The sequence below is a fragment of the Notothenia rossii genome (assembly GCF_949606895.1).
Source record: "Notothenia rossii genome assembly, chromosome: 9".
Classification (NCBI taxonomy): Eukaryota; Metazoa; Chordata; class Actinopteri; order Perciformes; family Nototheniidae; genus Notothenia; species Notothenia rossii.
In genome coordinates, this window is record NC_136907.1 from 78,286,049 (window position 1) to 78,297,832 (window position 11,784).

The window sequence follows — 11,784 nt, forward strand, 5'->3', positions numbered from 1 at the left end:
CAAGTATCAGCCGTATCTCGCGTTACCTAATGCAACTCCACACTACGGTACCGGAGGGGAGACGCGAGATACGGCTGATACTTGACGATCTGGCGGAGAAAGGTTGTGGAGCCTCCGTTGATATGCCGTTGTAAATGGCTTGATGGAAAGCAGGTGTGAAATCGGGGAGGGTGCACAGCTGATTGCAGCAGGTGAGTGGAGGTTGAGCCGGGAGCCAGGAGTGACAGCCACCACGCACACACAAACAACAGACAGGGGGAAACAAACAAACACAAAGGAGACGGCTGGAGCAGTACAGTCACCACAGCATTACCTAATGCAACTCCACACTATGTCTTACGGTGCCGTGTACCAGAGGGGAGAGAGAGAGAGAGCAGCGAAGTGGGGGGGGGGGGAGAGAGAGAAGTAATAAGGTTTCCTGATAAAGCTGTGGAGAGTGTGTGCTGCAGGGAGGTGGATGCACAACGCACCCAGGAACGAACGCTAGCTCCGGTCCTTTTTACTGTGGACTCGATGTCCTGACAGGCTGGTATTTGTGCAACCTCCACAAACACAATACTGCACCATGATTACAAATGGTGAAATACAATGTTAAACTACCGAAAAATACCAGCTCACTAAAACACAACCGCTCAACTCAACGTAACTACTAACTATACCCGCAGTCAGAGAGCGGAGATGTTTACCCTGTGTGATATGACGCATTTGACATATGACCTAAAAAAAAAGCCGTTTTTAAGAGCAGAGCTCAAAATTGCTCCTTTCCCTCAGAATTCCTGCCCTTATGTCTCGTAAAACATATCAAATCCTACATTCCGTTTTTGAATTGTAATTTTCAAGCAAGTTTAAGCATACATGTAGAAAAAAAAAACACCCGCAAGATGCTCTTTAAGGCAAAAAACAAAAACATACATAGATTAAGTTATTTTAAAGGGTTTTCAGGTTATGTGTCGACTAAATACAGAAAAGTACATCTTCTTTTCCTTCAATTTATTTTATTTCTAATGTTATTTGATTAACATTTCTGAATAAAAACAATGTATTGTGGTGAAACTGCTAGTCATTCATCGTGACCTTAAGAATACATGTGATAAACAGTCAGAAGATAATGCCTTATTTTAAGAGTATGCAGAACACAATGAGAGAAAGAAACAAGCACCTTTAACCGGTGTTAAATAGTAAATAAAGTTAAAATCCTAGTCAGACATGTGTGGAGCCAAAACACCAAGAAGCCTATTTAAAGTCTCTAATCTTCTGAGTCTAAAGTTTATTAAAGGTGTTTATTGGAGCAGATTTAGTGATTTTATTGTAATAGTCTTTAATGAGTGTAACAAATAACTCTAAAGTAATCAAGTTTCTCAAAAACAGCCCCCGATTTAAATGTTCCAATTGTGAGTGTTTTTTGTAAATGTGTTTCTGCTGTGTCTTTTAAAGTTAAACATACGAAATTAAAAGACGCAAAATGTATAAATACAAATCATAAAAGTGATATGATAAATTATAGATGAATGCACTTTATATGATTGACGTGTTATCGGAAAAAATAAATGTAGCAGGCAAACAGGTTACTTAGTTTTCTGAAGAAGAAAATATAGGTCTAAATGTTATCAAAGTGTTAAATTAAGTTAAATTATCCTAAATTAGTGAAGTGTAAAAGAAAACATACCCACTCTCGATCAGAAACGGAGTACAATCCCACGACTCTTTTGAGTGTGTTTGCAGAGACAAAACTAACCTCTGTTTAACATAAACATATTTATATTAGTAAACTTGTTTTAGGTTAGGTCTTTAACCAAACATCTTATTTCTATGCCCAACTAGTTCAAGTCGAATTTGAAAGCATTTTAAAGCATTTAAGAGGGAAATTAGAGAGGAAAGTCACATATTTACGACTCACACGGCAGCATTTGAGGGAGGTTGAAAGGCTTCCCATTAAAATAATAACACAATATTGAGGTTAATTTCATTTTTACAAGAAGAGAAGCTCCTTTGCTATCGTTTAAGGTGAATTTTACAATATATTGTTTCCTCCAGGTGTGATTTTATTACATTTGTTCGTGAAGAGAAAACACAAAGTGGCACAGTATGCCTGCTGCTCCTGTGAGACAGGCTGCGATTGAGTCTCTACGGTTCTCATGGTGTGTTTAAGTTCCGCTCTTTGCTGGGATTTCTCTCTCAGTCTCACCGAGTCCTGAGAATCCACTTTTAAAGCAACATGGCAGAATCCGCTCCCGCTCCCGCCGCCGCCGCACCGGCCAAGTCCCCGAGGAAGAGAGCCACCAAGCCGAAGAAGGCGGGCCCCAGCGCCGCTGATCTCGTACTGAAAGCCGTCACCGCCTCCAAGGAGCGTAAAGGGATTTCCTATGTCGCCCTGAAGAAAGAGCTGGCCGTTAAAGGCATCGACAACGCCAACCAGGTGAAACGCGCCGTGAAGAAGTTGGTGGAGAATGGAGCCCTGGTGCAGGTCAAGGGAACCGGAGCCAGCGGCTCCTTCAAGGCGGCCAAGCCCGCCGAGAAGCCCAAGAAGGTAGCGAAGAAGCCCGCAGCCAAAGCCAAGAAGCCGGCAGCAGCAGCGAAGAAACCCGCCGCTAAGAAGCCAGCAGCCAAGAAGGCAACACCCAAGAAGGCGAAGAAGCCTGCTACTCCTGCCAAGAAAAGCCCCGTGAAGAAGATCACTAAGAGCCCGAAGAAGAAGGCAGCACCCAAGAAGGCAGCACCCAAGAAGGCAGCTACCCCCAAGAAGACCTTAACCCCCAATAAAGCTGTGAAGAAGGTGGTTAAACCAGCTGCCAAAGCAGCGAAGAAGGCACCAGCCAGGAAAGCAGCGAAGAAGTAAACAGATCATCTGCTTCATCTACAAAAGGCTCTTTTAAGAGCCACCCACATACACCAAAAGAGCACTTCTCCTGTTTAAATAGTACATGTTTATATTTTGCAACACCAGAGTATCTTATTTTTTTTACAAGAAGTTAATAACTGATATAAAGATAACTTGAATGAAACATGAATAACATGTTACCTGGTATACTACATTCATCTATTTCCTCTTAGTACAATACATTTCATTCTGTTTTTTTCAAGACATCTACTTACATATTCTCTCTAAATCATTATCCCTTAAATACATATTTCATAATGACATACTATTATTATATTAAATGTGTTTTTACTACACATGAACTATTAATCTCACCACCCTTCGCACCAAGCGGCAAACTCTGGGGAAGAGCCGGGACGCCAATACGGAAGTGCAACACACTGCAGTTCATATATTGGCCGATAGGGACTGACTGCAGAAAGGAGCAATTTCCATAGACCCCCATGTTAAAATGTCCAACTTTACAGCAGAAAATAACATGTTTCTACCCATGGATGCAATAAATATTATTATTAATATAGTTAGATTCCACCTCCATGATTATGGATCTGTGAGTGAATTGTTTTCTAACACGACCCTTTTATTTATATTAGGTCTTAAAATAAATTAGGGCGTGGTCACATTGATTGACGGCTCTGTCAAGTGCCTTCTGCTGCTAGCTTCTTGTCTCTCTGCTACCTGCTCCGTGAAGCTACAGGCACTCTGCCTGTTCAGCTCATCCAGGGAACACAACTTGCCCCCGGCCGTGTTTGTTTGTTCTTCATGCTTATATATCGGACTATTGTGACTCGCTCTGCGGTTGAAACAGACGGTGCATGAATGCGGTTTTGCGGTAAGTGAAATTCGAGTACTTATTTATGTGTTAATGATTTTAATCAGCTACGTAATTAATGTTAAGGCTTGGGTTAGCGTGTAAGCGAGTGGTAGCTACATCGGTGCTAACGATGCTAATAGTAGCCTCCAAGTTAAAATCATAGACTATATTTATAAAGGTTAAAACGAAATAGACAAGTGTTAAGCGTAAAGTGGGATAATACTGTACAACAAACGGCTTCTGTTTGAGGTTGATAAAATAAGGTCATCCTTGTAATTTAGAGATATTTTATTATGTAGGTAGGAACTGTATGCATCGCTAAGGTTAATTTAAATTGGCTATGCTCAAGTATGTAGACAAGCTAATGTCGAAGTAGTGTATGTGAAACCAACCTCACAATAAGCTGTGTGTATATTACAATTATTAATGTCATATTTCAAGACGATTACTTAGATATTACAATATGGTTGGTTGAGCTGGAGTTCATTATTGAGCTTACACGTTAACGTCAGTCATATCTGAAGAACGAACCCAAACCTTCTTGTTTTTATGAATTGCATTACCAAATGGGTATCAAATAAACAGTAAGCATTGGTAACACGACTTCCAAAGTTACAGTAGAATAAAAAGGACCCTGACTCGGACAATACACAATCCAACATGTTCAACAGAAGAGAATCAGTTATATTGTTTGTACACATGGTACTTTACATATATATCTGTTTGTTTAAGGTGTCCAGGTGATGCAGACAGGCTGGACCAGAGAGTGAGAGACATAACTGGATTCCTCACAGCAGTGAACTTCAGCTCAGGTATAAAGACTATTTTTTTCATACTGTACAAAGAATCAAGAAAGATATTGGTTTAAATAAATAAATTATTTACTTTAATACACTGATATACATTCCATTAAACAATACTAGATCACCTACACACCAGTGAAGTTGAGGGTTTTTTCCATGCAAGAAGTTACATTTAGATGTTAACAAGCAATATGATTTTTTCAGCTTTCTAATTTAATGTATTGAAGGCAAAGATATTTAACACAGTGAGAACTGCTACTATTTATCTCTCAATATTGTTAAAAAAACGTGGTAAAAGTTATTATTTCAGTGAGACGACAGAGCAAGCTTCTACAGTTGCATTACGTTTTGATAACAGTTAAATATTATTTCATTCTTAATCTGATTGTCTTTGTAGCTCACTGTTGAATTAAAAAAAAAACATTACAATTACAAAATAATTATATCTACAGCCCCTAAACACACAAACACACCGCTTTCATAAATAACACACTTGTTCTGCAATAATATGTTTTATGTTTCCTGTCATTTTTGTTAGGAAAGGACATGCCTGAAAGACACAACATTTTCTCCTTCTCTGAGGGTCAAGAAGAACATCCAAGAGGAACATTAAAAGCTAATGCTATGAGATTTTAGGCCCAGTACACTAAGAAACTACTTTTGTTGTAAAAACAGTCAGCTGATCGAATGCACCTATTTCCACATCTACACTCCATCCGCTAATTATTTCTATTTGCCTCGCTTTATGAGCTTCACATCACTTGTGCCTTGTACCGCAGAGTTTGCAACGTCACAAATAATAGGGGCCAATCTTCAGTCAGATGTGAATGTGTAATCTAACATTTTCAGTAAGAATAATGGACAAAAGGAGTGCAAATACAAATACAATTTATTGAAATGTGAACCAAAACTTAATCAAACATGTTTTAAATAAAAAGCACATATGGACAGAAGGTGTAAAACTATTAAATGTACAAGTAAACACATTTAGTCAAATAAAGTGACAGACTAGGCCTGTGCAGTTGGTATCAACTTTGCCCAGCATGGGCTCCTCCATCAGGCCTGGTCCCCCTCGCTGAGGAAAGACCCTCAGTCCTCTCCGGGCCAAACAAACAGACAGGACGTCCATCACACGGAGGTTTCTCCCTGAAGTCTCTGCAGTTTTCTGGACACCACGCTGTCTCAATCCGTCCACACTGAATATGAGAGGGGGAAAATGAAAATAACAAATGCTTTAGACAATAAGAAACATAAAGTTGACTGTTGAGTTGCTAAATTTGTTTAGATTGTCAATACTATTACTGTATAACTAATATATCAGGTTAAGAGGCACATTCAAATAAAGATTGGTCTTTAAATACATGTTGTCTTTTGAATTGTTTGTCTAAAGTCAAGGATCTAGAACTGGTACTTAGTTTTAATGATACAGTCTGGTTATTATGCTGTTTGGAGGAGGCCTCACAGGTAAGAGCACTAACTAGCTACCATCACATGTACCTTAGCTTGACTTAAATGTATTAAACGTATAATTAAGTGATATCAAAATATAAATAACATTAATATTTGCTTGATTCCAGTGTTGAATTTAGCACAATTGCATACAAACGTTAAGGGATTTTAAGATTCTGAAGTATTATGCTAAAATCTCAATAACTTAGATTATTATTTATAGTTTTGCTGAGTAGTTTCATGTCCGCTTACCTTAGAAACGTAAAATGCCACGGCAGTGAGCAGATGGGGAGCATGTTAGCTTAGCTTGGTAGCTTCAGCTAGCTCTGGAACTTCCAGCTCGGTGGCAGCGGGTCCCGCCTCGGCTCCGCCTCTTTGCCCTTATTTGGAGCAGGCTGGAGAAGGCGGGAGTTGAACTCTGACGTCATTGTCGAGCCGTTAGTGGCCGACTCCGCCTACTAAGGGCTTCTCGGCAACTGCAAAATCCTATGGGTGACGTCACGGACCCTACATCCATTTATATATACAGTCTATACTCTGCACCTGCAGCTGGACAGATCGACACACTCTCACTCCCTAAACGTCCAGGAGCGACGCTTGGTCAGGGTGACAGTGGCGTGCAGTTGGGACGCGCCGAGGCTCCTTCCGCTTCATAAACGGACGAAAAGAGCTTTCAACTGATTGCAATGTATTCCCATCTGCGGCGGTATTTGACGGCACCCGTTTATGTCGGCAGCTCTTAAAGGCAATGTGAGTGTCCATTCCCATTGGATAACGGAGAATTGTACACCCGGAAGTTAGTATTCTTCTTACTCCTGATTGATTTGACAGTGATATCTGCACTACTCATCAACTCAAAAACACCAGATTATCCTTGTTAATTAAACGACATTGATAGGTTTAAATTGTGCACAATGCTTTTGTTTTTTTCCCCTTCAATTCTGAGAAACAACTTGTTTTCTCTGAAATGCGGAGCACCAAAGAGACTACACTACCCACAATCCCCAGCTATTGTGACAACGCCTGTCCGCTTTGACAAACCTCGTGATAAGTCAACAAGCTCTGTGATTGGATGAAACATAAATTCATACAAAAAAAGTCCAACCCTATCTCCTAAAAATTACGTTCCCACAGAACTAAACTGCATTCTCAATTACGTTTAGCTAGAAACGTATTTTCTCGCACGTTACGTTTGTTATGAACGTATCTTAAATAAGTTTATGTTCTACATATCTTTGCCATTTATTCTCTTACTTATAATAATGATAATAGTAATTTATAAATATCATTTTAGAGCACACATTTGAAATCGTGAATCCGGCTCGATATATGGTTGAATTAAAATCAGTAAGCCAGGCTTTAATTTCGCCAGCTGTAGCTGCTGTGTCGTTTATTGCACCTCAAACATTAAAACAAATCCAGAGTTACGTGTTACTGTACTTCCTCTAAGGAGAAAAGACAGTAAAAGAAGAGTTCTTTGGCTTCAGGCTTGATCGCTGTTCAAATGACAGCGTTGGTTTCCCCAAAAGTGGGAGGGGCTGTAAAGTGACGTAGATTTTACTCTCATCTATTGTTCGAAACCATTCTATTTATTCTAACGTAAATTAAATGCCAGTGTTTTATATTTTTATTACTTATATTTTTATACTTTATTTGCTATGAGTTATATCTGAAGCAAATTATGTTTCTGAAGATGTGTAGTCAATTCCACCCTTCAATGTAGCATAAATGTTGAACTCTCATTACAGGAACCATACCGGAATCAGATGTAGGAAAGATCCTCAGCTCGCTGATTGGATGTTTTAGCCGCAATGCACGTTTTTAAAGATATTACTGATTTTCTTTGAATACAAGAATGTAAATACTGAGTTGAGAGAATAGTCAGGGGATTTGGGGGATGGGAGACACATATATGGAATCACAATTTCAATAGCTTACCATTAAATGACGGATATACCTTTCTGTTTGTGATGTTTTACAAATCAGATATTAATGTGTAGAAGTAAAACACGAGAAATAGTATAGCAATATCCTGTAAAATTATGTAAAAACATGAATAAAACCACACATCTTCAGATGTTATACATACATAGGTGTCCTACACTAATAATACAAAGTTACTATTAGTATGATGTGTGCACCGCCTAGTGGTTAAAGCATGTTATTTAATTATCTTTGTTAAGAGTACATACTTTCATAGGGGGAAAGTAGAAGGTCAATGATAGAAATATAGAATATAAAAAATCAAGAAGATATTGTAAGTCAGTGGTTCTCAACTGGTCAGGCCTCGGGACCCACTTTTTACTTGGTCAATACATCGCGACCCAACATTTTGAAGCACTGAAATCTATTCAACAAAAAAACGTGCTGTAATATATACGCTTTTCAGCCTATACTATTAATAAAAGTGAAGTACAGTGCATATATCCCTTATAACCCTTCACAGAACTAAAGTATGCTTTTAAAAAAGGTTTAATGAGATGATGGAATCAAAGCTGAGCTATATAAAAAGGCACACATGCTGTAAACCCAACCCCAGCAGGGGGGTCTGGGGGGATTCTCCCCCAGGAGATTTTTAGAAATACTAACATAAACTATGCATTCTGGTGCACTCTGAGAAGAAAATAAATAAATCTATTACTACCCGACATATTAATAATATTTTATGCCATTGTTTTGTTTTCACTTTGTTCCGACATCTTGCTGCGAGAAGAGTAAAGAGGAGATAGTCTGTGTGACTTACTTTAAACTGTGGGTAAGGGTAGATAGCCCCCATTGTTCTGTGACCTGTCAATCATCAAACCGGGTGTCATATTTCATTATGTGTTCATTTGTATCTGAAGTTGTACCCATGGATGTATTAAGAAGAGTTCTCCCGCAAAGTTATTCTCCGTGGTGACTTCCGGCAACAATCTTGATTCTGATTGGCCAGAAGACTCGAAAAAACATCAGCAAAGATGTTTTATTGAGAAGATGATCACTACGTGACAGAAGTTTTCAAAACCGTTTATGGTCTCCGTTACTTCCAGTCCAACGTTGAGTCACCAGTTGAGAACCACTGCTGTAAGTGATCTCTACAATAAAACAGTTTAGTGCAAGATGTACAAAGATATTAATATGAAGATGTGAAAACAGACAAACTAATTAACCTTTATTTAAACATTAAATAATACTTTAGATTAAGGTCTTCTTTCAAATAAGAAAAAAGCTTTAGTGGTATCTATCTACAGATACATATTAAGCCTGACAAAGTACTTAACGTCTAATATATTGCTTTCCTGCAATGTTAACTATGTTGAAGCACTTATTTTAACCGATATTATACACATTAATTATACTCTTATGTATGTAGATAGTATAAGAAATGTGCAGAATTTGACAGTTTAATGGTGGAGGTATTCACATATTGATAGATGTCTTGTAATGCACTGTTGAGAAACCTGTGACCCAAGTTTTTCATTCATTGCATAACTACACCGTAGTTGTGTATATGATATGTCAATAAACCTTTGAAAATCTTGAAATCTTAAAAGGGATGTGCAAAATAGCAATTATATACAGTTTTTAATTAACTAGTAGTAGAGAATAACGAGTAATGATCCATTTCATGCACAGAGGTCACTACAGTGGACAACTATTCAAAATGTGTTTTTTTTTATATGCATTTATCTTTTTGCATGGTTGCACAATCAGCTACTACATAGGACCCTATTGCATCATCCCATACACTGCTACTCAGTGCCAAGTCAGTGTAAGTGCATGATACATGTCTCTAAACGAAGATGGACGACAGAAAGCCACATGGACCAAGTCACCCATCTATATCTTGCCAATCTAAGAATAGCCAAAATAGCCAAAATAGGCATTTTCCACCGAGAATAAAACGAAGTTCGGCTATGTTTTTTTCTTCTGCAGGGACACATTTGAAGATCACGTGACATAGACGCCAGCCATTGGAATGAATGGTGAAAAAAAAACGGGGTTTGTCAAACAGAGCACAAGGTGTAGTCCTAAACGATAGCTGGGGATTCTGGGTGTTCTGCCATCCTTTACTCCGAAAAAATATTTGTTTCTCCGAATTGAAGGGGAAAAATACAAAAGCATTTGACACAATTTAAACCAATCAATGTTGTGTAATTAACAAGGATAATCTGGTGTTTTTTAGTCGATGAGTAGTGCAGATATCACTGTAAAATCAATCGACAAATATGGGTGTACTTACTTCCGGGTGTGCAATTCTCCATTATTCAATGGGAATGGACGCTCACATTGCCTTTAAGGGCAGCCGACACAAACGAATGCGGTGCTTCCGTGAGCGTCAAATCGCGCCGCAGATGGGAATACATTGCAATCAGTTGAAAGCTATTTGCGTCCCTTTATGAAGCTGAAGGAGCCTAGGAGCGTCACAACTGCACGCCACGGGACCCTGACCAAACGTCGCTCCTGGACGATTATGGAGTGAGAGTGTGTTGCATGATCACATGCAGTGGTGAGCGGAACAAAACACACACTACAGGTTAGAATATCACATGTAGCTATTTGAATTACCTCTCAAACTACCTAATCTAGTTATAGATATGTTTAGTTTTATTGTCGGGTCACTCATTACTGATCCGTGAGCTGCATGATACAGGCGGGCTGTCAGGAGAGGGAGAGAGCACTCCGTTTATTATTCCTGTGCTATTGTAAATTACTGTACACTTTTGAATAGTTAATCTACTATTATTAGTTTGTTTGATATAGAATCATATCAATTTGTTTTAAATCTCAATAAATAACAAAGAAGACCTTTGACTGGCACTTTTCAAATTGAGTCCGGAAGATTTAAACTTTAACGAACATGATGACCAGCGAAAAAATATTCTAACGGGAACTCTGGTTTATTTACTGTTATATTAAAGTGCCCTGTCCAATGCAGGTGAAAGTGTTGTGAACAAGAGTTGGCAAGTTTAAAGTTTTAAAAGGTGTATTTATTTATTCAAATGCCTAAACACCATCCTTGGTTTACAGCTCCGACAATTAAGCTTGGAAAAGGTAGAAGAGTTTGGAGGTTTAGAAAGCCAGTGTTGGATAGAAACCCCAAACATCTATCTATAGGCATTTGGATTAATAGGTTCAGATGTCTAAATACCAGCCTTGATTCCTAACACAAACAAATAAGGTTTGGAAATGTAGAAAAGTTTGGAAAGTAACAGCTTCAACGAGGCAGTGTGAGACACTAAACCAAAAGATAGATGACCTATACATTTGTACCTGTATTATTTTAATGAGGGTTTCAGAGACAATGGGACACAGAGGGACGTTAGCAAAGTCACTTCTTCAACACAATCATTTGGTGTGATTGACCGTTATTATCTGATACAATTATCAGCGACAACCATGAAGACAAAGAGTGATTACAAATTTGAAACCTGTATTTCTAGAGTCATCACATCACATGTCACTTGTTAGACGCTTTTATCTAAAGCGACTTACATTCTCAATACTGTGGGATATCCCCACAGGAGCAGTTTGGGGTGAAGTGTCTTACCCAGGGACACAATGACATGCTGACTGCAGTGGGGTTTGAACCTGTGACCTCTTGATCCGAACACCAACGCACAAACCACTGCACCACACGCCTCCCCTAGAGTCTCATAACTAGTAAATTCCGTAGGTGTGTTCCTTCCCAATCCTGTACCTGTCCAGGTAACGGAGCGGCTGCCGGTGGGGGTGTTTGAGCTGGGGGGGGGGGGGGTGGTACACCAGGGGGCGGATGAACTCAAACACCGGCTCCCTCATATCTGCAGAGACAGGAAATATAGATTTATTAAGACAGGAAATACAGATTTATTAACACA

General features: G+C 39.0%; 1 protein-coding gene and 1 long non-coding RNA gene across 2 annotated transcripts; both read left to right on the forward strand.

The window, feature by feature from the left end:
- Positions 1–1,052: 1,052 nt before the first annotated feature.
- On the forward strand, positions 1,053–2,836 carry LOC307019971 (histone H1-like; the record flags this gene model as incomplete). Its single annotated transcript, XM_079651067.1, has 1 exon — positions 1,053–2,836. Exon 1 carries the CDS (start codon positions 2,216–2,218, stop codon positions 2,834–2,836), a length of 621 nt encoding a protein of 206 aa, XP_079507193.1. The 5' UTR covers positions 1,053–2,215.
- A 580-nt stretch (positions 2,837–3,416) lies between these two features.
- LOC307020684 lies at positions 3,417–5,139 on the forward strand. The gene is made up of 3 exons (XR_013802952.1): positions 3,417–3,710; positions 4,425–4,504; positions 5,034–5,139. It is a non-coding gene; the product is annotated as an uncharacterized lncRNA (long non-coding RNA).
- Positions 5,140–11,784: the final 6,645 nt, after the last annotated feature.